The sequence below is a fragment of the Hemiscyllium ocellatum genome, chromosome 36 (genome assembly GCF_020745735.1).
Source record: "Hemiscyllium ocellatum isolate sHemOce1 chromosome 36, sHemOce1.pat.X.cur, whole genome shotgun sequence".
Lineage (NCBI taxonomy): Eukaryota > Metazoa > Chordata > Chondrichthyes > Orectolobiformes > Hemiscylliidae > Hemiscyllium > Hemiscyllium ocellatum.
The window spans coordinates 36,412,572-36,437,726 of record NC_083436.1 but is presented as its reverse complement, the minus strand read 5'-3'; the positions used below and the strand labels follow the sequence as shown (position 1 = coordinate 36,437,726).

Here is a 25,155-nt window from a genome sequence, read left to right as displayed (position 1 = left end):
AGGAAGTGGTGAAGGCTGGTACAATTGCAACATTTAAAAGGCACCTGGATGGGTACATGAATAGGAAGGGTTTGGAGGATGTGGGCAGGTGCTGACAGGTGGGACTAGATTAGTTTGTGATATATGGTCGGCATGGACGTGTTGGACCGAAGGGTCTGTTTCCATGCTGTACATCTCTATGACTCTGAATAAGGCCTTGTGAATCGATAGTTGTAGCTTCTAATACACACAAGTGCCCTACATTGTGCATCCGGCAGGTAATCCTAAATAGTTTGTCAGGTATTTCTCATTCATTCAGGGTTATTCAGCAAATATTTTCCAATTGCAGAAGCGAATCTAACATGAAACATTTTATTGCAAGTTTTGCAAGCACACGCTGTTGGGTTTGTTCGGTACCTTGTGTGAGATATTGTGTTATCGGTTATCTTTATTAACTCACTCACCAGCTCACTATATTCATTAATACTGGGTTCCTATTCATTCATTCATAAGTCTGTTATTTACCTGTCATTCATTCACTTATAAAGCTGTGGTTCGGTAGTATATTTTACTATCCAAATTTAAAATAACCCTTTCTAATCAAAACAACCCTCTCAAACCCATTACGGCATTTTCACATCTTATCAGCCTTTGCTACCTCCTGAATAAGCACAGCATACAGAACAATACCATCCCCATCAAGTCTCCATGAAACAGTATAATATTAATCAGCCCTTATGAAACATCTCCTGGACCTGAATAAATTCTCCAATTAGTAAGTACCCGTTAAATCCTTTTTAACTGGGCCATTATCCCTTTAAGAAACAAACTGACAAAACAGTGCTTCCATGAAATTGCATAGAGTTATAGAGTCATAGAGATGTACAGCATGGGAACAGACCCTTCAGTCCAACCCGTCAATGCCAACAGATATCCCAACCCAATCTAGTCCCATCTGCTAGCACCCGGCCCATATCCCTCCAAACCCTTCCTATTCACAGACTCATCCAAATGCCTCTTAAATGTTGCAATTGTACCAGCCTCCACCGCTTCCTCTGGCAGCTCATTCCATACACGTATCATCCTCTGTATGAAAATGTCCCCCCAATGGTCTCTTTTATATCTATCCCCTCTCACCTTAAACCTATGCCCTCTAGTTCTGGACTCCCTGACCCCAATGAAAAGACTTTGTCTACTTACTCTATCCATGACCCTCATAATTTTGTAAACCTCTATAAGGTCACCCCTCAGCCTCCGACGCTCCAAAGAAAACAGCCCCAACCTGTTCAGCCTCTCCCTATAGCACAAATCCTCCAACCCTGGCAACATCCTTGTAAATCTTTTCTGAATCCTTTCAAGTTTCACAACATCTTTCTGATAGGAAGGAGACCAGAATTGCACGCAATATTCCAACAATGGCCTAACCAATGTCCTGTATAGCCACAACATGACCTCCTAACTCCTGTACTCCATACTCTGACCAATAAAGGAAAGCATACGAAACGCCTTCTTCACCATCCTATCTACCTGCGACTGCACTGTCAAGGAGCTATGAACCTGCACCAGCAAAAGTAAACAAATCTCACAACCCAGCTGTGGTAATCCCTTTAATATCCTTTATTCTTAAGTACAGGGACAACTTCTAACTTCTTTAGAGCATATAGGCCTAGTATTTTTTGCTTGCATTTACTAACTTAAAAGACAAAAGGACCAACGCCTCTTAATTATGCAAACAGACCAGGCAGACACTCTTAGTCCCTTCAAAAGTAGCAGCCAGCACTTAGCGCATGTTTTAACCCATCTCCTGTCTCCCAGGACAGAAGCCCCTCAAACCTTTATGTACTACAGATAAAAAATGTTACACCATAGTAATGGAATTTTAATGTACGTAAGAACTGTATTTCAGGATTCTATTGCCACCTCAAACTTGTGCTGTGCCACTGAATAAGAGGCTATTTTTGCCACTCACTGATTCTGGTCATTATTTGAACACGATCCCACACTTGCTGATTGCAAACAGCTGGAGGCTCAAGCTGCTCAATAGGATCCACCAGTCTTTTGGACATATAACCTACAGCATGTCTTTCTGCCTTGTTGGCAATACTCTGTTTGTGGTGAACACCACTCCTGTTGCTGCTGCATTGTAGTGACATGAAACCACTAGCTTCACCGGTTGATCAAACTCTGAGATACACCGAAGTTAAAGTGAGGGACTATTGAGAGCAATCCTGACATCTGCAGCATTAACCATCTGAGTCTTCCCTCTTTCTGAGTCTGTGTCAGATTCTCCCATTTGTTGAGTTTCATTTGCCGTGACTTATTACTTCCACAGCTGTAACCTGAATTCCTAGCAGTTCCCATTTACCAAGTATCATCTCGGTTGCTCGAAACTGAAACATTTTTTAAAACACTGAAGATCCCCATACTTGGTCTTTCAAGTAAATTTGGTTACAGTGGCTGTCAGAACCCCTGATGTATTTCAACACAATCTTGAGAAATTTTGAGCACCATCAAGCTATTGCTCAGAATGGAAGCTTTTTCATCCTGTCACAATAAATTCCCCAATTTTACTTTGGGGCATTGCTATCTGCCAGCTCTTCAGAGACAGCTATTTATGGAAATCATATATTTGCATCGTTCCACATTCATAAATGAACGGCGAACTGGAGCAGTAAGACAACATCAATGGAAATTCTTAAGTTGTGTTGGGTGTATTTTGCTTAGAAATCATTTATTACTTTAGGAATAATATATAAATGTGTCACTGGGTTTCATGAACTTACAGTATTTGTTTATTTCTTTCATAGGTTCTACAACAATTAGTTCCGTATCCTTGCATCTTTGATTTGGAAACAAAACTTGAATTATTGAATCTGGAATCCATAATACTTAAACAAAATGTACGTATTATCTTGTGTTTTGTAACATGTATGCTAGTCATTGGGTAATTATAAATGTATGAACTGAGGTGTGTTTTATCACCGTCTTCAATGTTGTGTTACAAGTTGCAAGAGAGAAGCTCTCACTGTTCACTAAGTTTTCATCACCTGTATGGAGATTGATCAATTTTAGTGGTGCCCTTGGTTACTGATATCTTCAGTCGGGTTGGTGGGTGAGGCACTGGCATTTGCTGATATATGTATCTTCAGGACCCACAAGCTGCCTTTTCAATTAGGCATAAAAGGAAGTAAGTTATGACAGAAGCAGGATTGCCTCTTTGAGGAGCTGGAGGGTGGAGGTGATCAGTATGCAGATGTAAACACAAAGGGAAAGTATGCATATAGAGATAAAAAGAGGAACATAGAAAATTCATGTCAAGAGAAAGTTCTTCTCAGGAAGAGGTCTATTTCTCTGTTTAGCAGAAACAGCGACCGGAGTTCTTGGAGGTAATGTGTGAACTCTCTGTGGCCAGACTCGAGAGTTCCGAAGGCTGCGTTGCCCGCCTCATACTTGGGTTCAGGATATCTCATCTGGGTTGCAGAGGTATTTGAGGTGGGAGGGGAAAGATCCAGTTGTTATGGTCGACTTAGGTACCAATGATATCGGTAGAAAGTGGAAAGAGGCTTTGCTGAAAGAATATGAGCAGCTTGTGGCTAAATTGAAAAGCAGAATCAAAAACGTAATAATCGCTGGATTACTGCCTGAGCTCTGAGCACATTGACAACAGGGTCAACAAGATTAAAGAGGTAAACACATGGCTTAAAGGTTGGAATGGGAGAAACGAGTTTGAATTCATGGGACAGCACTGATGCGAAGGAGGGAGCTGTTCTGATGGGACAGACTCCAACTGAATCATAGTAGGACCACAGTCCTGGCAAGTCACATAACTAGTGCTGTGGATCGGTTTTATTTGGGGGGTTGGAGTGGGGGTGTGGGGAGGAATAGGGGGAACTGATTGGTTCAGTTGCATGGAAAATTAGGGAAAAAGTTAGACAGGGAAGGCTCAGCAGAGGCTATTAAAGTTTCCAGAACCAGTAGTAGGATAGAGAGTATGGAAAGGGTCAGGAATCTAACTTCAGGTACAGCAAAACAATTAAGAGGAGCAATCAATGCAGGACTGAGGCTGCTGTACTTAAATGCATGCAGTATATGAAACAAGGTAAATGAGCTTGTAGTGCAGATTGAAATTGGTAGGTTCGATGTTTTGGGTATTATAGAAATATGGGTACAGAGGGATCCAGGCTGGGAACTAAATATCCAAGGATACACATCCTATTGAAAGGACTAGCAGATGGTGGTGCAGTTCCTTTGTTAGTAAGAAATGAAATCAAATTGATAAGAAGTAATATGGAGTCAGAAGGCGTAGAATCTCTGAGTAGAGTTGAGGAATGCAAAGGGAAAACACCCTGAGTGGAGTTGGGTTCAGGCCTCCTAGCAGTAGTCAGGATGTGAGGAAGCAAATAAATCGGGAGATAGAAAAGGTCTACAAGAAAGGCACTATTACAATCATCCTGGGGGCTGTCAATATGCAGGTGGACTGAGAAAATCAGGTTGGCAGAGAATCTCAAGTAAAGGACGTCTAGGAGATGGTTTTGAGGGCAGCTTGTGGTAGAGCCCAATAGGTAGCGGGCAAGTCTGGATTTGACGATGTGTAATAAAGCAGACTTGATTAGGGAATTTAAGGTGAAGGAATTTCTAGAGTGCAGTGACCATAATATGATAGAATTCGCCTGCAGTCTGAGAGGGAGATGCTGGAATCAGATGTAACAGTCTTGCTGTTGAGGAAAAGTAACTACAATGAGGGAGGGCTGGCAGGGTTTTCTGGGAGTAATTCAGGACGCACAGCAGAAAATCATCTCCAGGAAGAATAAACATAGTAAGAGGAGGACAAGGCAGCAATGACAGAACAGGGAAATCAGGGCTAGCCTAAAAACAAATGGAAAAGCCTACAATGTGGCAGAGATTATTGGGAAGCCTTTCAAAAACAGCAGAGGATAACATAAAAAACAATAAGGCGGCGGAAGATGCAAAATGAGAGAAAGCTAGCCAGTAACCTAAAAGTAGAACACAAGGTAAGTGAGACTGGACACTGGCCCGCTGAAAAATGAGGCTGGAGAAGTAGTAATGGGGGAACAAAGGGTGGGTGAACTGAATAGGTACTTTGCATCAGTTTTCTTAGTGAAAGACACTAACAGCAAACCAGAACTTCAAGAGAGTTCCGCGGCTGAGGTGAACGCTATCACGAAGGAGAAGATACTGAGAAGGCTGAAAAGGTCTGAGCTGCATCAATCATCCGCACCAGGTGGACTGTACCCTAGAATTCTGAAGGAGATAGCTGAGGGGATTATAGAGGCATTGGTGGTGATCTTTAAGGAATTGCTGGAAGTGCAGAGTGTCACATGACCTGGAAAATCGCTAATGTAACAACAATGTTTAAGAAGGGAGGGAGGCAAAACATAGGAACTATTAGCTGGTTAGCCTGACCTCAGTTATTGGTATGATTTTAGCATCCATTAATAAGGATGAGATTGAGGAGGTTAATGCACAAGTTAGACAATGGAGTGCCATTGGATGTGATCTATTTGGCTTTCCAAAAGGTCTTTGACATGGTGCTGTGCAGGAGACTGCTAAATAGGATACAAGCCCATAGTGTTAGAAGCAAGGTACTGACATGGATAGAGGATTGGCTGACTGGCAGAAAGCAGAGAGTAGATATAAGGAAGACAGCCGATGATTAGTGGAGTTCTGCAGGGTTTTGTATTGGGAGCACAACTATTCACATTATACATTAACGAAGGAACTACGTTTATAGATGACACAAAGATAGGCAGAGGGATAGGTAGTGTTAAGGAAGCAAAGAGGCTGCAGAAGGATTTGGACAGGCCAGGAGAGTAGGTAAAGGAAAGGCATATGTAATACAATCTAGAAAAGTGTGGTTACCCACTTTAGTCAGAAGAATAGAGATGCGGACTATTTTCCAAATGGCATAAGGCTTCAAAAATCTGAGCACTAAGAAACTTGGGAGTCCTTATTCAGGATTTTGTTAAGGTTAGCATGCAAGTTCAATTGGCAGTTGGGAAGGCAAATACAATTTTGGCATTTATTTCAAGAGAAATAGAAGAGCAGAAATGTAATTCTGAGGCTGTGTAAGGCTCTGCGTTTGGAACATTGAGAGCAGTTCTGGTCTTTGTATTTCAGAAAAGATATTCTAGCCTTGGAGGAGGTTTACAAGAATGATGATTGGTATGAAGAGCTTGTCATAAGAGGGATGGTTGAAGTCTCTGGATCTGTACTCAATGGAGTTTAGAAGAATGAGATGGAATCTCATAGAAATGTACACAATACTGAAAGGCCTGGATAGAGTGGAGGTGTAGAGAGACTAGGGCCAGAGGGCGCTGCCTCAGAATAAAGGGGTGACCTTTTAGGACTGGAATGAGGAGGAATTTCTTCAGCCCGAGGGTGGTGAGCCTGTGGTACTCATTGCCACAGAATGCTGTGAATGCTGAGTCATTGAATGTATTTAATTTGGAGATAGGTTCTTGATTATTAAGGCAGGAGAATGGGCTTGAGAAATGAATCATACATGGTTAAATAACAGCCTAAACCATTAGGCTGAATGGCCTACTTCTGCTCCTGTATCTTATGGGCAAATTGTCTTTTAGAACTAGCTAAAAAAGGTCTGTAACCTGGAAAGCTTTATGCATGGCTTAGAGTTAATAAGTGTTTTCCAAAGATAAGCTGGGGTGTTGAAAATAAACTCTGGAAAGCAACAGTATCGGGGCTGCCATGACTCGAGGGAGAGAGGATTCAGAGAAGCATGCTTCGCTGGCAGTAGGTGTACCTGCAAAACCTGAAAGTGAAGTTTATTGTCAGATACCACTGTGTGTAAACAATGAACAGGATGTAGTAGAACTTTATGACAACGCAATGCCATGTATCTGTGGCAACAGGAACGATGCAACTGCTTGTGGTTCTTCAGTGACTGTTTTAACCTGAAATGTACCTTCTGTTTTAAGTATCATTTTCTTGTTAATTCACATGGGACTTGATTCATGTTAAAGTACAAATTCCAAAACATGCAATCTTGTTGGTAATTTCTTCTGAGTGATTCAGTAAATTGATTTACTTTGGTTTCAGTTTTCCATATGGTGAGTGTAGATATCGGTAACAGCTGGTGGTTAGTCTCTCAGCCATTTAGTAATGATGTATGTTACTTTCAGGCTCAAGACTATGTTTTGGATTCTCTCTCTCTCTCTCTCTCTCTGGACATTTACAAACTATAATAGTTTCCTTCAATGCAAAAAAAAATTGTTTCAACAGATCTGTCAACCAATACTAGGCCTCTGCGTTTCGAGGATGTCAATTTTTCAGGATGGACTGCAAGAATTAAGAAGGATTCAATCAGCTGCTTATTACACTGCTGTTGAGGTACGGGACTACACCTATCAATAAGTGGTGATTTTTTGTTTGACTTGTGAAGTAGTTGTACAAACCTAATTGTCAACTCAGCATCAAAATAGTTTTTTTTTACAAATTAGTCCATATCCTTTGCACATGAAGTCAAAAGGTGAAACTCTGACTGCATTTTCAAGTCTCTATTTTTGGTCAATATTTTTACAAAAATGATGGGAATTTGGGAAACCCATAAGTTGGATCAGCTGTGGGGAAATGATTTTCTGCAGTCCAGGGCAAGGCTTCTGCTCCAAGTGCACCATCATCCTTCAGTCACCAGCTACAGACTGATGTTTCATCAAATGAGGGAAATCAAAGGTTACGTGGAAAAGGAGGAAGTGGAGTTACGGAAGATCAGATCAGCCATGGTCTCACTGACAGAGCAGACCTGATGGACTGAAGGGCCTACTCCTCCTCTCCAATCTGATGGGCACATACCTTCTGATGCAGATGCTTGAAGTCCAGAACTAGAGGGCATAGGTTTAGGGTGAGAGGGGAAAAGATATAAAAGAGACCTGAGGGGAAACTTTTTCGCACAGTGTGGTGTATGCATGGAATGAGTTGCCAGAGGAGGTGGTGGAGGCTGGTACAATTGCAACTTTTAAGAGGCATTTGGATGGATATATGAATAGGAAGGGTTTGGAGGGATATGGGTCAAGTCCTGGCAAATGGGACTCTATTAGGTGAAGATAACTGGTCGGCATGGATGAGTTGGACCAAAGAGTCTGTTTCCATGCTGTACATCTCGATGACTCTATGTAAAATAGAAGCAGAGGTCTGATTGGCTTGTAAGTGTCCCAGCCTCTTTCAGAAATCTTCTACTATACTCCTCACATGGTTAGAGTGTGCTGTAAGGTCCTTTTGATCTTCAGGGCCAGGGTTTACAATATACTATATCAGCATATAATTAGCTGATTCCCTATTTGCAATCCTTTGAGAATTCAACTAGCACTTTGAATGTGTGGTGACTTTTCAGTTCTTAACCATATCACTAGTGGTGTGGTTATTACTCAGGAAATGAAACAATGCTAACACATACTTGATTCATATGCTGATAATTCATAAGAAATGTGATATAACATATTTCATGAGCAACAGTGTATGAAATGAGAAAGGGGACACCAAAGGTTATCAAAAGATAAAGCTCTCAAATATTTTGGAATGCATGAGCATCAACTTCTTGCCATTTCAGGTCAGGTTTAAAGGTGAACCATGTTACGGCCCTGGGGTATCTCAGGAATTCTTCACCCTCTTTACTCAAGAACTGTATAACAACAAACAGATATTCAAACTCAAGAAATCTTCTGAGCTCCTTTGGTTCCCTAACAGGGTAAGACTTATAATGTGTGACTGATAAGTATGCAATAGAAATCCAAAAAATAACAGTAACCATTCTTTTTGTTGTCTATTCTTGTGTGTTTAACACACAGGATAAGTGAATTTTAATGGACAAAAGTTTGATTTACAATATGGATACCAATGCCTTCATGTCATGCAGTTAATAAGACCTAGAACATAGAACATGGTAAAAAGTTTCTGGCTATCCACTATGCCTCTCAACATGTTGCATACCTCTATCAAGTCACCTCTCATCCTCCTTCGTTCCAATGTGAAAAGCCCTAGCTCCCTTAGCCTTTCTTAAGACATGCTCTCCAGTCCAGGCAGCATCCTGGTAAATCTGCTCTGCACCCTCTCAAAAGCTTCCAGTCTTTCCTATAATGAGGCGATCAGAACTGAACGCAATATTCCAAGTGTAGTCTAACCAAGGCTCTATAGAGCTGCAGCATAACCTCGCGGCTCCTAAACTCAATCCCCCTGCTAATGAAAGCCAACATATACTACGCCTTCTTAATAATCCTAACAACTTGGGTGGCAACTTTGAGTGATCAATGGACACGGACCCCAAGATCCCTCTGTTCCTCCGCATTGCCAAAAATCCTGCCTTTAACCCTACATTCTGCATTCAAATTCTACCCTCCAAAATGAATGACTTCATACTTTTCCAGGTTGAACTCCATCTGCCACTTATCAGCCTAGTTCTACATCCTGTCAATATCCCGTTGCAACCTACGCAGCCCTCCAAACATCCACAACTCCACCAACCATCATGTCATTGACAAACGTACTAACCCACCCTTCCACTTCGTCATCCAAGTCATTTATAAAAACTACAAGGAGCGGAGGTCCTAGAACGGATTCCTCTGGAATACTACTGTTCACTGAGCTCCAGACTGAATGCTTTCCATCTACCACCACCCTCTGTCCTCAAGGGCCAGCCAATTCTGTATCCAGACAGCCAGATTTCCCTTAATTCCATGCCTCCTCACTTTCTGAATGAAACTACCATGAGAAATTTATCAAACGACTGCTCGACCTTCATCAATGTGTTTTGTCACATCCTCAAAGAATTCAGTAAGGCTTGTGAGACATGACCTGCCCCCCTCAAAGCATCGCTGACTATCTCAAATCAAACTATAGCTTTCCACGTAATCATAAATTCTGTCTCTCAGAATCCTCTCCAATACTTTGCCCATCACTGGCATAAGAATGACTAGTCTGTAATTCCCAAGGTTATCCCTATTCCCTTTCTTGAACAAAGGACTAACATTTGCCACCCTCCAATCTTCTGGCACCACTCCAGTGGACAGTGAGGACACAAAGATCATTGCCAAAGGCACAGCAATTTCTTCCTTTGCTTCCTGTGGTAACCTTGGATATATCCCGTCTGGCCCAGGGTGTTTATCTATCCTTATGTTTTTCAAACTTTTCAGCACATCCTCCTTCCTAACATCACCCTGTCTGAGCATATCAGACTGTTTTTCACTGTCCTCAGAGATGTCAAGATCCCCCTCAGCAGTGAATACTGAAGCAAAGTATTCATTAAGAACCTCCCCTACCTCTCCAACTCCAAGTGCAAGTTCCCTCCACTATCCCTGATCCATCCTACCCTCACTCTGGCCATCCTCTTGTTCCTACAAGTGTGGAACACCTTGGGGTTTTTCTTAAACCTGCCCACTAAAGCTTTTTCATGTCCCCTTCTAGCTTTCCTAAGTCCATTCTTCAGTTCCCTCCTGGCTACCTTGTAACCCTCTAGAGCCCTGTCTGATCCTTGTCTCCTCAACCTTAAGTGAGCTTCTTTCTTCCTCTTGACCAGATGTTCCACATCCCCTGTCACCCAAGGTTCTTTCAACCTACCATCCCTTCCTTGCCTCAGTGGGACAAATCTGTCCGGCACTATCCGCAAGTGCTTCCTAAACAACCTCCACATTTCTGTTGCGCATTTTCCTGAGAACATCTGTTCCCAATTTAGGCACCCCAGTTCCTGCCTAATGGCATTGTAATTCCCCCTCCCCCAATTAAATATTTTCCCATACTCTCTGCTCCTTTCCCTGTCAGTGAGTATAGTAAAGGTCAGGAAGTTGTGATCACTATCACTGAAATGGTCCTCCCAACGAGAGATCTGGCATGGTTCATTGCCAAGCACCAAATCCAATATGGCCTCCCCTCTAATCAGCTTATTCACATATTGAGTCAGCAACCCTTCCTGGATACACCTGACCAAAAACTGCTCCATCCAAACTATTTGAACTGAGTAGGTTCAATCAATATTAGGGAAGTTAAAGTCACCCATGACAACAACCCTGTTACTTCTGCGCCTTTCCACAATCTGCTCCCTTACCAACCCTCCACATACGTGCGGTGTCTTGAGTTTAGCCACAGCCCAAATATATCAGTTCACTTGCTCAGCCATCCCTGTGTCCGTGTCCACTCCTCTTGGGCCTTCACTCCGCCTATTCACGAGGTACGTCTTTAAGAGGGAAATTTACCTTCCTAGCACCCCCTCGTCCTTGCTGCCATTGCTCCTGCTGCTCCTGCAAAAACAACCATTCAAGGGATGTTGCTTTTTACATTGTTCCTGTTACTACCGTGGGCATCTTGTTTCTTATTGGTAACTGAGTAATTTATCCATTTGAGAATTAAGGATGTCCCTGTACTATAGATGTCCAGTCTTAGCCTTCTCATGTTGACCAGGGATGGACAATAAATACTTACCAGCCTTAGCACCTCTGCCCATAAATTAATAGTTTATTATAAATAAATAACTTTTAATAAAGATAATGTTTAAAAACTGCTCCACTATGACAATTCAGCTGCAGTGTCATTCCAACTAACAACATGTCAATGCAAATGTAATGAGACATTAAATTTATAAATGTAAACTGTATGAATACATGTTTTGAGAGGTGACACGGTAGCTCAGTGGTTAGCACTGCTGTCTCACAATGCCAGATATCCAGGTTCAATTCCACCCTCAGGCAACTGTCCATGTGGAGTTTGCACAGTCTTCCTGTGTCTGTGTGGATTTCTGTCAGGTGCTCTAGTTTCCTCCCCCAGTCCAAAGGTGTGCAAGTTAGGTGGACTGGCAGTGCTAAATTGCCCATAGCATTCAGAATGTGCAGACTAGGTGGGTTAGCTACCTAGTTAGGTTTACATGGATAGGGTAGAGGAATGGGTCTGGATGGGATGGTCTTTGGAGGGTCACTGTTGGGCTAATGGCCTGTATCCGAATTGTCAGGATTCTACTATCCTGATTTCCAAAATGCTTTCATGATGAATGGCTCCTGTAGTGTACAATTAGTGAAATTTTTCTTTTCTGGGGGTTCAGACTTAGGGTTAAATATTAAATCGTTGAGAATGCTGAATAATGTTTAAGACAGATGTGTTGAGCAGAAATGTGCCACAACGTAGAGAGAAGCCCCTCAATCGGTTCTCCTGCTTCCGTGACTGGTTGCAAAATAAGTATTTCAGCTACAACAACTCTGAAATAATCACCGTTGCTTCAGTATCATCAGGTCAAAATCCTGGAACTCTCTCCCTGTTGGCATTCTGCTGGTTTGAGAATGCAGCTCACTGCCACCTTCTCAAGGGCAGCTAAGGATGGGCAATAAATGCTGGCCTCACTCAAGATACCCACATCCCATGAGTGAATTAAATAATTTTGAAAAACCACCTAGTTGAAGAGTTGTTGATATTGGGATTGGGACCAAAGGATATTTCTTCATCACGGCCAAATTGGTGTATCATTACAAAAAGAGATGACTTTCTGGATCCCTGAAGTAGGAGAGCCTGTTTCTTGCTAATGTAATGTGTAATCCTGTTTACTATGTGTTCCTGCTGTGGCCTCTAAACAAATTAATATTGTATCCAAAAGAAATTGCCTGGTAAAATAAATTGCATTAATTTGGCATATTCTAAATTGAAGGTCAGAATTTCAGTAAGCTCTTAGCTGGCAGGTGAAGCTTTCCTTTGGAAGCACATAGATGGGAAAATTTCTCTTGTGATGTCAACTGAAACCTTGATTATATGATTAAAAAGCATTGTGAAGACTTTGCAAGGAAGAATTTCACAATTCCATTCCTTTTCTTTGTAATATGTACAGGAACCAGAAATGGATGACGCATTTTATTTGGTGGGAATTCTCTGTGGTCTTGCTGTGTCCAATGGCTTTATTTGTAATGTTCGCTTCCCATTGGCTTTGTACAAGAAACTACTCAGTGTGCCACCAACATTGGAAGATCTGAAGGAACTCTCACCAACACTGGGAACGTGAGTGGATTCAAAACATCTCCTCATGCATTGATCAACAAAGGGAGATAGGGGCATCTATTAGACTAATAACCCAGATCTCTATCTGATGCGCTGTGACTTGGATTCTAAATCCCACCAAGGCAGTTGATTTAAATTAGATACAAATAATAAATCCCAAGTTAGATTCAGTAATGGTGAAATAATGATTGGTCTGACTACCATTGAATGCAACCTATTTAATTCACTAATGTTCTTTAGATAGGGAAATCTGCCATCCATATCTGGTCTGGCCTACATGTGACCCAGACCCATTGCAATTGAGTTGACTCTTAACTGCCCTCTGAAATGGCCTAGCAAGGCACTCAATTCAAGGACAATTAGGGTTGAGAACAATTGCTGACTTTACCATATTCTATTTAAAAAAAGAAAAATGAATTATCTAAATTTTAATGTATCTTTTTTCTGTTCATATAGATCACTCCAGGATGTCCTTGACTATGAGTATGATGACATTGAAGAGATGTTATGTCTTGATTTTACAGTAAGTTTACTCCACTGCTACATCACTAATGGACCAATTTTTCAAACTATATTGAAAGTAAAATGTGAACTGGAAGGAACAGAGGAATAGGAGTAGCTCCTTCAGATATAGTGGAGCTCGTTCTGACCATGGAGTTGTTTTAGCTCAGATGGATAGGCAGCTAGGTTGCAATGTATAGTGACACCAACAGTGTGGGATCAATTCCTTTACCAGCTGATATTATCATGAAGGATTCTCCTCCTTAAACTTTCCTCTTGCCTGAGGTGTGATGACCCTTAATAAGAGCAGCCCTGTAGTCCACTAGGACTATGGTGACTTTACCTTTCACTCTGACTGGGAGGATCAAGAGTGGACCTAATTAGTTTGAAGCCTTTTCAGTTGTACCTCCACCAGCAGTTCACTAGTCCCGAAAAATACCTTTGTTCTGGAGGCTGTGCTGGCAGTAATCCATGTCAGATGCTACGATCAAGCAGCCTCTCTACAATAAATTCAACAGAATGAAACTTAGCTTTCACGATGCTGAATGTTCGCTTTGCTTAGGGCTGCATAACATTCTAAAACAGGCATAGATTTCTGCACTGTCCTAATGAACAGCCCAATATTCATTGTATGAGGTTAGCCCAGGAGTCTGAGAAAATGTTTCAGACCAACATTAGAAAGCGTGTTGGGGAGTCCAGGGTCATTAGGAACAAGCAGGAATGTGAAGTTGAGGCTAAAATCGTAATTTTATAGAAAGGCAAAACCGGCTCAAGGGATTCATCAGCTCTTGCTATTATGCTCCGATGCTTTCGTACACAACATTGCAGTCCAGTGTAATGGTTTATTTTTGCCCTGTTTTCTGACTCTGACTGACTGACTTCTTCAACTAATTTGGTCGATGTTGTAACAAAAAAAAGAGGAAACTGAATAAATTTAGTCTCACCCAATAATGAAATTATGTTTACATTTGTAGAAGGAAAGTCTAAACTTTCCAAGTTACAAGAGGTGACTAGGAGAAGCCAGAGGTAATGCAACTCTGAAAATCAAGCCATAATGAGATAGTGAGGAGATGTCAGTTTGTCTTGTATACTGTTTTAAATTATGCTGCACATTCCCCAGATAAGGACATACCAAAGGAAATAAAATCTAGTTGAGTACATTTTAAGTGGTCATTGTGGTAATTTAAACTCCTTTCGATTGCAAGAAGTAACATGGTCAGATAATCTGCAGAAGGATACATATTGGCTAAGATGCTGTAAAAACTCCCCTCTCTTCCTTCAGATGGTGTCATTGGTTCATTTAATTCACATAAGGCACAGCACATCAGTCTTCAAACAGTCACATTGATTACACGTGTTGCACTGCATTTTTGGAAGCCATAGGTGATCAATCATTCAATATTTGACTATGCAAGTCTGACTATTCTATGCTCACGGTGCTTGAATAATTATGTCTTGACCGTGGACTCAGAAAAGTAAACAATCTGTAGCAAACTGCTAGGAAGAATTGGAAGCTGAGCGCTTTAAAAAAATGGAGCAGACAATTTAAAGCATTGGATAAGATTCTTACAAATAAAGTTCCTGCATACAAGTAACCTGGTATCTAATTTCTGCCAGACATACGTTCATAAAAGGTCACAGTACACGGTGGAGAATGTTGTGGATGAGGACTGAGCTCTATTTCCCCTTAACTCTTCCTAGAGGCCTCAGCTTCCAATGCACTATGTTAAATAAAACTATTTTCAGGGCCTTTCTGCCCCTTTTAATCTTGCTTCCTCCTCTTTCTTATTGTACAGCAAGCTGACAGAAGTAAGGCTGTGTCTCTGAGACAGGAGGGGTCCTGCCCACTGTCCAAAAATGAGCCCTGATCCAGAGTGGAGAGAAGCAACAGGTCTATCCTGTTCCCCATACCCAGGACCAAACAGCTCAGGAGAAAAATAATCTCTGTCTGAGGAGCCTAAATGAATTGATTGGATTAGGGTGAAATGTGTAAATGTGGTGAAGTTTGAACTTCTTGTAGAATATCATTGAGAATTGGAGATGAACCTGAAGAAATGAGTACATTCCATAACTTTGTGCTTTATTTTTGCAGGTAAACAAAAAAACAGCAGATGGCAAAATAATTCAGCAGGAACTGATTCCTGATGGCAGCAAGATACCTGTTCAAGAACATAATAGGTAAATGTAAAAATTGAACAGTCAATACTGAATGAATTTGTCTTTGATTTGTGTTGAATTTGAACCCTGACCACATACCAGGTGTTTCCTCAGAGTCTGTGAGCTGAAAATTTACATAAGCCCATGTGTTTCCCTCTTAGTTTCTCAGTGGTTATTTGTAAATTGAAACAGCAGCACAGTTTTGCGTATTAAATAAGATACAAGGTTAGCTTCTTACACAGCTATTGCTGAAAGTTACTAAAGTGAATGGTGGTAAAGTTATTAGCTAAATCATAGATGCAACTATTTAAAGTACAGATCAAAGTTGGTTCTGAAGATGAGATTGAGATCAGACTTCAATATCGCTTCAAGCCTGGGTTACTTCAATATACTTATTCTGACGTGAAATATTGAAACTTAGGTTTCAGCTTCCATTCCTGGGTTTGGAGGTGCAGAGTCTGAACACATCTTAGAAACAGTCCCTCGCACTTCACATTTTTCATCTAAGGTTACGTGCTGGACGGGGAGTTGGGTCAAGGTGATGTGAAAGAGCCTAAGAAGCTTTCCAGTTCCTTCGGGGGGGGGTGGGGAGGAAATGGTGGTAGCTGCACAGACAGCCACACTCGGAAAGCTGACACTAAGCAAAGTTCAGAAGATTCCAACATAAAACATCCCTCCTGCTCTCGCTCCCCTCACTCTCTGCCCCATCCATGCAACATATGTCCCTGTACCCATCCCCATGGGTATTCATACTCCCCGTGCCCAGCTATCCATCCCCCATTGTGTCTCATAGTCCCTATTCAAATCTATCTCACCTGGGCAGCCTGTCAAAGCCACTATGCCCCTGCACCAATCCAGGGCCCATAATGTCTCGTATGCTCATCTACCAATTCTTGGCATCTTTCGTACTTCCTATTCAACCTTATACCCATCTCCCCACCTCAAATAACCTGTCATAGCCCCAACGCCACCTGCACTCAATCCCCAGGGCCCCTCAAATGTCCTATGCTTATCTCCCCATCTGCAACAGATCCTTTGCATGTATCCCTCATTGACCACTCATACCCAGGCCTACCTATACCTACAGCCACACTATGGTTTTTCATACTCCCCATGCCAGCCTACACTTAATGACCTGCCCCTCTAGCCCCTCATCTATGTCCCTGCACCTGTCCCTTATGGCCTCTCTTACTTTCTGCACCATGCTGTGCCCATTTTCTCTATGACCTCATGTCCCCAACCATCCCTATCTTGCTTATATGCCCTGTACCAATTCAATCCCAACTCATATCCCTCACCAGCACCCTTTAACCTTCCCTCTCCACGGTAACTCGCTTATTATCCAGCATGTGCATTAATCAGGAGACCGGTTGATTGTGGGCAGGGTTCGATGAATCGAGGGTGAGTTGCTCACCACAGACTTCCTAGTCTCTGATCTGGCCTTAGCCATGGCATTCATAGGCTGGTCCAGTTCAGTTTCTGGTCAATGATAATCCCCTTTTTGTTTGAGACTTTTAGTCACTTGGTGACAGGCCTTGACAAGTCAACAGTTTCATTTATATCTAACCATTCCAAAGGATAGATGACACTCCACCTCCCACAGGACTCTGACCCTCCATCCTCAAAGCAGGTCAGAAAAGCACCAGTCATTAAAAGTTGTTTAGAAAAAGTCCAGCTGTACACTTTCCTAGTTGGATTTTTACTGTTGCTCACACACTAGCAACTCCAACCCTATTTATTGCATAGAGATGTAAGATCTCATCCAGTTATTCTTGAATTAACATGTAGCCATCACCTGCTCCCTAATTTCATTTGGTTACAGACATCCCTGCCAGACTCTACTAGTTGTAACAACTTATCCTCAACTTCCAAAAGGAATTAAACTCCCTCTTGTAACCCTGCCCACCCCCCCCCCCCCCAAGTACTCTCTAACCTCCAATCTCAAGGGGCTGTATGACCACACTCAAAGGGTTATTGAGCTCTCCAAAGGGGTGTGCTTGCTGTCCAAATGAAATGCACTGAAAACAAAGCTTACTTGATCTAATCTCCAACTACTCTCCTGTTCCTCAGATGCTACCTGACCGGTTGTGCTTTTCCAGTGCCACACTCTAAGTGCTCCCACCTGCTGTCCATTTCTATTTCTCAGGAAATTACGACAATTTGACAGGGTGGAATATGAACTTGTGGCAAAAAATTTCACACATATATCAAATAGTTTGTTTTCTTGTGGCAATATGATTAAGGTGATCAAATGGAGGTGTCACATGGACATTATGCATAATCTTTTTTTTAAATAGAAAACAATATGTTGATGCTGTTGTGGATTATAAGCTAAACACATCAGTGAAGAAACAATTTGAAGCCTTTTCACAAGGTTTCAGGAGCTGTTATTCACTGCCAATTGTGGACACATTCCTACCTGAAGAACTAAGGGATGTTATCCAGGGGAGCACCAGATATGACTGGGAGCTGTTAGAACAGGTACGGTACTATGCTGCATATTTACTTTTCCATGTCCTTTATAGTGATTGGCTGTACAGGATTGAATGCTGTACATTTGTCCAAAATAGTTCAAAACCTCAAACCACATCAAGGCGAAAACCAGGATCACTGTTAAAGGATATGGGGTAAGCCATTCAGTATTGAGATAAGGAGAACTTTCTTCAGAGAGAGAGAGCAACGGTGAGCCTCTGAGAATTCTCTACCACAGAAAGCAGTTGAGGCTGACACGTTGAATATATTCAAGGAGTTAGCTATAGATTTTAGGGCTAAATGGATCAAAGGGTATAGGGGAGAAAGTAGGAACAGGGTACTGAGTTGGAAGATGATCCATGATCATATTGAAATGGCAGAGCGGGCTTGAAGGGCTGAATGGCCTGCTTTCTATTTTATATTCTATCCTTAGTTCTGGACTACCCGGTCATTGGGAATAGACATCCTGTGTTTTACCACAGCTACAATTTTAGAGGTTTCTGAGAGATCCTACGTCATTCTTATAAAGTGAACACTGACTGATCTTCATATGTTTTCTCATTCATTTATGGGATGTGGCAATCGCTGGCTAGACCAGCATTTATTGGGCATCCTTAGTTCTTAAGGATGGCAGTTTCCTTCCCTAAAGAACATGAATGAACCAGATGGTTTTTCCTAACAATTGATTCATGGTCATCATTAAATTCCTAATTCCAGATTTAAAAAAAAATTGAATTCAAATTCCACCATCTGCTGTGGGTCTCTGCATTAACAATCTAGCGATAACATCACTAGGCCAACGCCAGTCTGACTATTCCAGGAATCGTCTGGCAAACCTTTGTTTCACGTTTTCCATAGCCAAAACATCCATCTTCAGATAAGGAGACCAGAACTGCATACAATACTCCAAGGGTGGCCTCACCCATACAATTGCAGCAAGGCATCCCTGCTCCTGCACTCAAATCCTCTTCCTGTAAAGGCCAATGTACCATCTGCTTTCCTCACTGCCTGCTGCATGCTTACTTTCAGTGACTGGTGTACAAGGACACCCAGGTCTCATTGCACCTCCCCCTTTCCCAGTCTATTGCCATTCGGATAATCTGACTTGCTGTTTTTGCGACCAAAGTAGATAATTTCGCATTTATCCACATTATACCGCAACTGCCATGTATTTGCCCACTCGCTCAGCTTGTCCAAAACAAAGTATCACACTGAATCACATAAGGATATATAATGTCAGGTGACCAAAAGCTTGATGAAAGATCTATATTTAAGGAGAATCTTAAAGGGGGAAGTTCTATAGCTTGGGATTCTGGCAACTGAAAACACAACCAAAGATGGAGGAATTGTAACGACGTTCTAAAATTGTTTGAGTCACTAGCTAGGCATCATTTATTCCCCAAGAGCAGTTAAGAATCAGCAACTTCCCTGTCTGTCTGGAGTCACATATAGGTTAGATTTGGTAAGGACAGCAGATTTTGTTCCTGAGAAAATATTAAAAACACAGCTACTATTGGGCCAGCTGTTTATTCCAGTTCTTCCCTTAAATCAAATACTCTTTATCTACGATGACAGGATTTGAGCCCACACCCTCAAAACATTAGCCTGGGTTTCTGGATTAATAGTGACTGTACCACAATACCTTTGCCTTCACTTAATTGGATACCCAATAAATGCTGGTCTAGCAATTGCCACATCCCGTGAATGAATAAGAGACAAGAATTAGGGGAGCACAGTAATCTCAGGGTGTTGTGGGACAGAAGATAAAGATAGAGAAAGGGGCAATGCCATAGAGGGATTGGTAAACAAGGATAAGAATTTTAAATTCAGGACATTGCTTTACCAAGAGCTTATGGAAGTCAGAGTGAGCGACCGAAGAATCGGAAATTGCTGTGAGAAAGACAAGAACAATCAGATCTTGCATGACTTCTGGTTTGTAGTCCAGCAAGGAATAGTCAAATCTAGAGATAACAAAGCTGTGGTTGAATGTTTAAGCAGAAAACAGTCTGAGACAGAGGTTAAGTCAGACAATGGTGTGGACTTTAAAATAGGCAGCCTTGGTGATGGCACAAATGAGGTCAGATCATCTTGGTTGTGAACTTCCCAGTCATTGGGAACAACCTTTCTGAACTTTCCCTAGTTGGAATTTTGTAGATTTCTGTGAGATCCAACTTAATTTTTCAAAAGTGAGTATGGACCATACATCAAAAGCTGTCAAAAGGCCAAGAGCAGATTGTCTTAATCCAGGCTGTTCCCAAGGAAATGGGAATTGAGTTTGGAATAGGGATCATTAACAACGGATTTGATCTTCCCAATGTTTGTTTGGAGGAAAACTTTGCGTAACAGTGCTGCATGTCAGACATATAATCGGATCAATTGGTAACAGTGGAAGAGGTATTGCTGAGGGAGAGCTGTTGTTGTCAGTGTGCATATGAAAGCTTACGCTGTGCCTTCACTGGATGTGTATGGGGGGCAGTAAGTTAATGAGGAATAGGATGGTTTGTTAAGGATGGATTCTTGGGGGACACCAGAGATAATGGTGCTAGGGTAAGAAGAGAAGCCATCGCAAGTGAATCTCTGCCTTCAATTGGTTGGATAAGAAAAGCACTATACATGAGCAATCCAACACAACTGGATGACAGTGGAAAGGCATTGGAGGAGGTTAACTGTGTCAAAGACTGTAGACTGGTTGAGCAGGACGAGATGGGAGAGTCTACCTCTGTTGCTGAACTACTCCTGAGAGCCAGTTTTTGAAAGAGGAAACTGGAGCATATTTTTACTCAGTGTAAGCTTATTCACAGGTTGAACCACGACAGGTACATACTGCCTCAGACTTGCCCTGAAGTCAGTACAAGTCTCTTTACATCTGCTCAAGTAATCATCAAATCAGTTTGCTAATACTTAATGTAAACATTGTAAAGAATATCATTTATCTCTTTGGTAAAAGCCATTTAGGCTCTGTCGCCGGACAGAAGCCTGATTGAAGAGTTTCAAAGATAGAGATTTAAGAAAGATAGGAGTAAATTTGAGATCAAACATCCTGTGTAATACCTCAATTATATCACCCCTCAACTCAGATCAGCCAAGATCTCATTGAAGTAGACTTGATCCGTACAATGACCAATGTTTGCTGCTATGTCTTCTGGTTTTATGGCCTTATCTAAACTGGAGTGAATACAGTGCCAACTAAGCTATGTTTTATATTTACAGAATGCAAAATACGTTGAATACCAAAACACTGACAGAGCAGTCAGGAATTTTTGGCAAGTCTTTGAAAACTTACCAGAAGAGAAGAAAAAGCGCTTTCTTGGTAAGTGGGCTTTGTGTATGTAAATAAGCAAAAGGGAGGACTGCAAATGCTAGAAAAAATCTAGATTAGAGTGGTGCTGGAAAAGCACAGCAAGTAAGGCAGCATCCAAGGAGCAGGAAAATCAACGTTTCAGGCAAAAGCCCTTCATCAGGAGCCATTCCTGATGACAGGCTTTTGCACGAAACGTCGATTTTCCTGCTCGGATGCTGCCTGACTTGCTGTGCTTTTCCAGCATCATTCTGATCTAGACTTTGTGCGTGTAAATGACTATAATGGTCATATGTGCATCTTAATTGGCTCATTACCAAGCCAAGGCTGTTTTTATTTGGTGAAACTGAGATATATTAATGTAGCCATCCAGGGTGGATGGATCTTAAGAACCATAAATGATCTTAGTGTACAGTACTAAAGGAGGACATTCAGTACATCCAAGCATTCTAAATAGGAGTAGGACCACGAGAAGTCCAATCAGTCCCTCAAGCCTATCTTGTCATCCATTAAGAACATAGCTGTAGTGACATGGTCTCACTGTGTGAGTTCATAAGAGGTGTTCATCAGTTAGGTGGCGTCGTGACTCAATGGTTAGCACTGTTACCTGACAGCGCCAGGGACCTGGGTTCAATTCTAGCCTCTGGCGACTATCTGTGTGGAGTTTGCACATTCTCCCCATGTCTGCGTGGGTTTCCTCCGGGTGCTCCAGTTTCCTCCCACAGTTCATAGATGTGCAGGTCTGGCGAATTGGCCATGGTAAATTGCCCGTAGTGTTAGGTGCATTGGTCAGATGGAAATGGGTCTGGGTGGGTTACTCTTCGGAGGGTCACTCTTCGGAGGGTCGGTGTGGACTTGTTGGGCCGAAGAGCCTGTTTCTTAAAATCCTTGGTGAAAAGTCCAGAAGGGGGATGAGAATTTCCTTTGTGTGATGAGTTGTTCTGATCCAGTAGTCCAAGGGCTGAATGAATGGTGGAAGAACACTCAATGGTAACTTTAAAAAAGTGAGGTGGAAATACTTGAGAAAAGGAAGAAAATGCAGGCCTACAAGGAAAGAGCAAGCGAGCAGGATTAATTCATCACAGAAACCCTACAGTTTGGAAACAGGCCATTTGCCCCAACAAGTCCACACCAAACCTCTAAAGATTAACCCACCCAGACCTATTCTCTATCCTTCTCCTGACTAATGCCTGAATATTATGGGCAATTTAGCCTAGCCAATTCAACTAACCTGCACATCTTTTGATTTGAAATTCCATCTGTTCTTAAATGATATTTGGACATTTTTGCTGGTGGTTTAGGAGTCCACATTCAGTTTTAAAGACAACCGTAACAAGCCCCAGATCTCTGAGATGACTGGTGTTGGTTTAACCTGAGGGTCACCACCCCACATGAGTAGGAAGAGTTTGAGAAAGAGAGTCCTTCATCATAACCTCAGCTGGTGCAGGAATTGAACCCATGCATTTAGCATAATTCTGCATACAAACCATCCATCCAGCCAACTGAGCTAACCAACTCCCTCCAGCAAATGGGCCAGCTAAGTTGGACATTGGGTGGCATGCTGGCTCAGTGGTTAGCACTGTGGCCTCACAGTGCCAGGGACCTAGGTTCGATTCCCACCTCAGGTGACTGGCTATGTGGAGTTTTTCATATTCTCCATTGTCTGTGTGAGTTTCCTCTGGGTGCTCCAGTTTCCTCCCTCAGTCCAAAAGATGTGCAGGTTAGGTGAATTGGCCATTCTAAATTGCCCATAAGATTAGGTGATACAGGGATAAATGTCGAGAAATGGGTCTGTGTTGGTTACTCTTCGGTGGGTCAGTGTGGACTTGTTGGGCCAAATGGCCTGTTTCCACACTGTAGGGAATCTAAACCATAATCCAAGAATCTACATCACTGATGCTACTTGGCTTTTTTGTAGCATCCTCTAGTCCACTCTCATAAAGCAGGTTCAAAGATCCAGGACTGAGGGTAGAATTGGCAGCTCAACCTTAAATGGGAGCTAGTGTCTGTTGAGACTAAATACAGAACTAGGAAGGAGCACATTCAAAGGTGGTGATATGAATCCCAAGGTGGAGACCCCAAAGAGAAAGGAGGTGAAGCCAGAAAGGATGATGGAAAATGTGGCATGCGACAACACAAGGCACCAGTTGTTATTTTTCAGAGGCAATTGCAAAGACAGTACTGAGAGTCAAAACGTTATTTTGCCCCTTTTGAATAAAATAAATCTGTATAGTTCTGAATTAGACTTTAATTTCACTGAATATTTTACTCTTTTTCTCAGCCTTTCTGTCAGGAACTGACAGAATCCCAGCAGGAGGGATTCAGAATTACTGCATTAGGATTTTGAAAAGCCGGACCGATGAACCAGATTCCTCATATCCTCGTGCCTACACCTGTACCATGAGCTTGGAGCTTCCCAACTACAGCAGCATCGAACTATTGAGAGAAAAGTTACTTCACGCAATTGAATTCAGTGAAGAATTCAATGCACAACCACCCTAATATTTGCAGCTGGGGCTTTTACTTATTTAATCTGAAAGATGTCAGTGATTGACTAAGAAAATCTGACTTAATACAATAAATTGTATTTGTTTCATTACAGCACAGAAAGTATCCAGTGCTCATATGGTGTTCCTGTGCTTTAAATCTCCTCTAATGAAACAAATAATATATAACAAGTAGCAGCAAGACCAGCGTTTATTTCCTAATCCTAATATCCCTCGAGAAGGCAATGGTGAGCCACCTTCTGGGAGGCAATAAAGAAACTTGTTCAGCCATTTGAAAGGGCAGTTTAAGAGTCAAATACGTTTCCTTTATTCTAGAGCTGAAAATGTATTGCTGGAAAAGCGCAGCAGGTCAGGCAGCATCCAAAGAACAGGAAATTCGACGTTTCGGGCATAAGCCCCTTCATCAGCCCTTCCTGATGAAGGGTTTATGTCCGAAACGTTGAATTTCCTGTTCCTTGGGTGCTGCCTGACCTGCTGCGCTTTTCCAGCAACATATTTTCAGCTCTGATCTCCAGCATCTGCAGACTTCACTTTCTCCTTCCTTTACTCTAGAGCCACATATGGGTATCCCTCACTATTCAAAAGTCAAGCATTCCCAGGAAACCTTTTGTCTGCTGAAAATGGCATAAGGCAAAGATGCATGATTTAAATGGGAAAAAAATTTCATGAACAGGTACTAATGTAGCCATGATGTGGAGGAGCCAGTGATCAACTGGGGTGGATACAGTTAAAAATCACAACACCGGGTTATAGTCCAACAGATTTATTTGGAAGCACTAGCTTTCGGAGCGCTGCTCCTTCATCACCTGACGAAGGAGCAGTGCTCCGAAAGCTAGTGCTTCCAAATAAACGTGTTGGACTATAACCCGGCATTGTGTGATTTTTAACTTTGTACTAATGTGGGTCTTTTGTAAAAGTGAAGTGACATAAAGCAAACATTCGAAAAGCGGGAGATACGTGTAGTCCAGACCCCATAAAGGCAGCAGCTATTTCTGAATCACAATTGTAATCCACTAGTTTGACTTTTCATTCCAGATTTATTTAATTGATTTTAGAATTCTAGCTACTATGGTGTGATTTGAAGTTACGTTTCTCAAATGTCATCCATACAGCCACTAAATTATTATACCCCGTATTTGGTCATGTGCTGTACCTGGCTGTAGGGAATGATACTAATTCAATAGAACAGGTACACAGAATGGAAGAGAGGGGATATATTACATGCATTTTGAGAATGGTCAT

The 25,155-nt window shown here is 41.9% G+C and overlaps 1 protein-coding gene across 1 annotated transcript in view; it reads left to right on the top strand.

Moving 5' to 3' along the window:
* The window catches only part of LOC132833293 (probable E3 ubiquitin-protein ligase HERC3), a gene marked incomplete at its 5' end in the record, with an annotated part of 53,140 nt that extends 29,207 nt beyond the window's left edge, over positions 1 to 23,933 (top strand). Inside the window, 7 exons of the mRNA XM_060851458.1 lie at positions 7,057 to 7,067; positions 12,812 to 12,978; positions 13,435 to 13,501; positions 15,572 to 15,657; positions 17,934 to 18,117; positions 21,319 to 21,418; positions 23,688 to 23,933. Coding sequence (XP_060707441.1) covers positions 7,057 to 7,067; positions 12,812 to 12,978; positions 13,435 to 13,501; positions 15,572 to 15,657; positions 17,934 to 18,117; positions 21,319 to 21,418; positions 23,688 to 23,908 — 836 coding nt within the window. The remainder of the gene's footprint in view (positions 1 to 7,056; positions 7,068 to 12,811; positions 12,979 to 13,434; positions 13,502 to 15,571; positions 15,658 to 17,933; positions 18,118 to 21,318; positions 21,419 to 23,687) is intronic.
* Between the last annotated feature and the right edge of the window lie 1,222 nt (positions 23,934 to 25,155).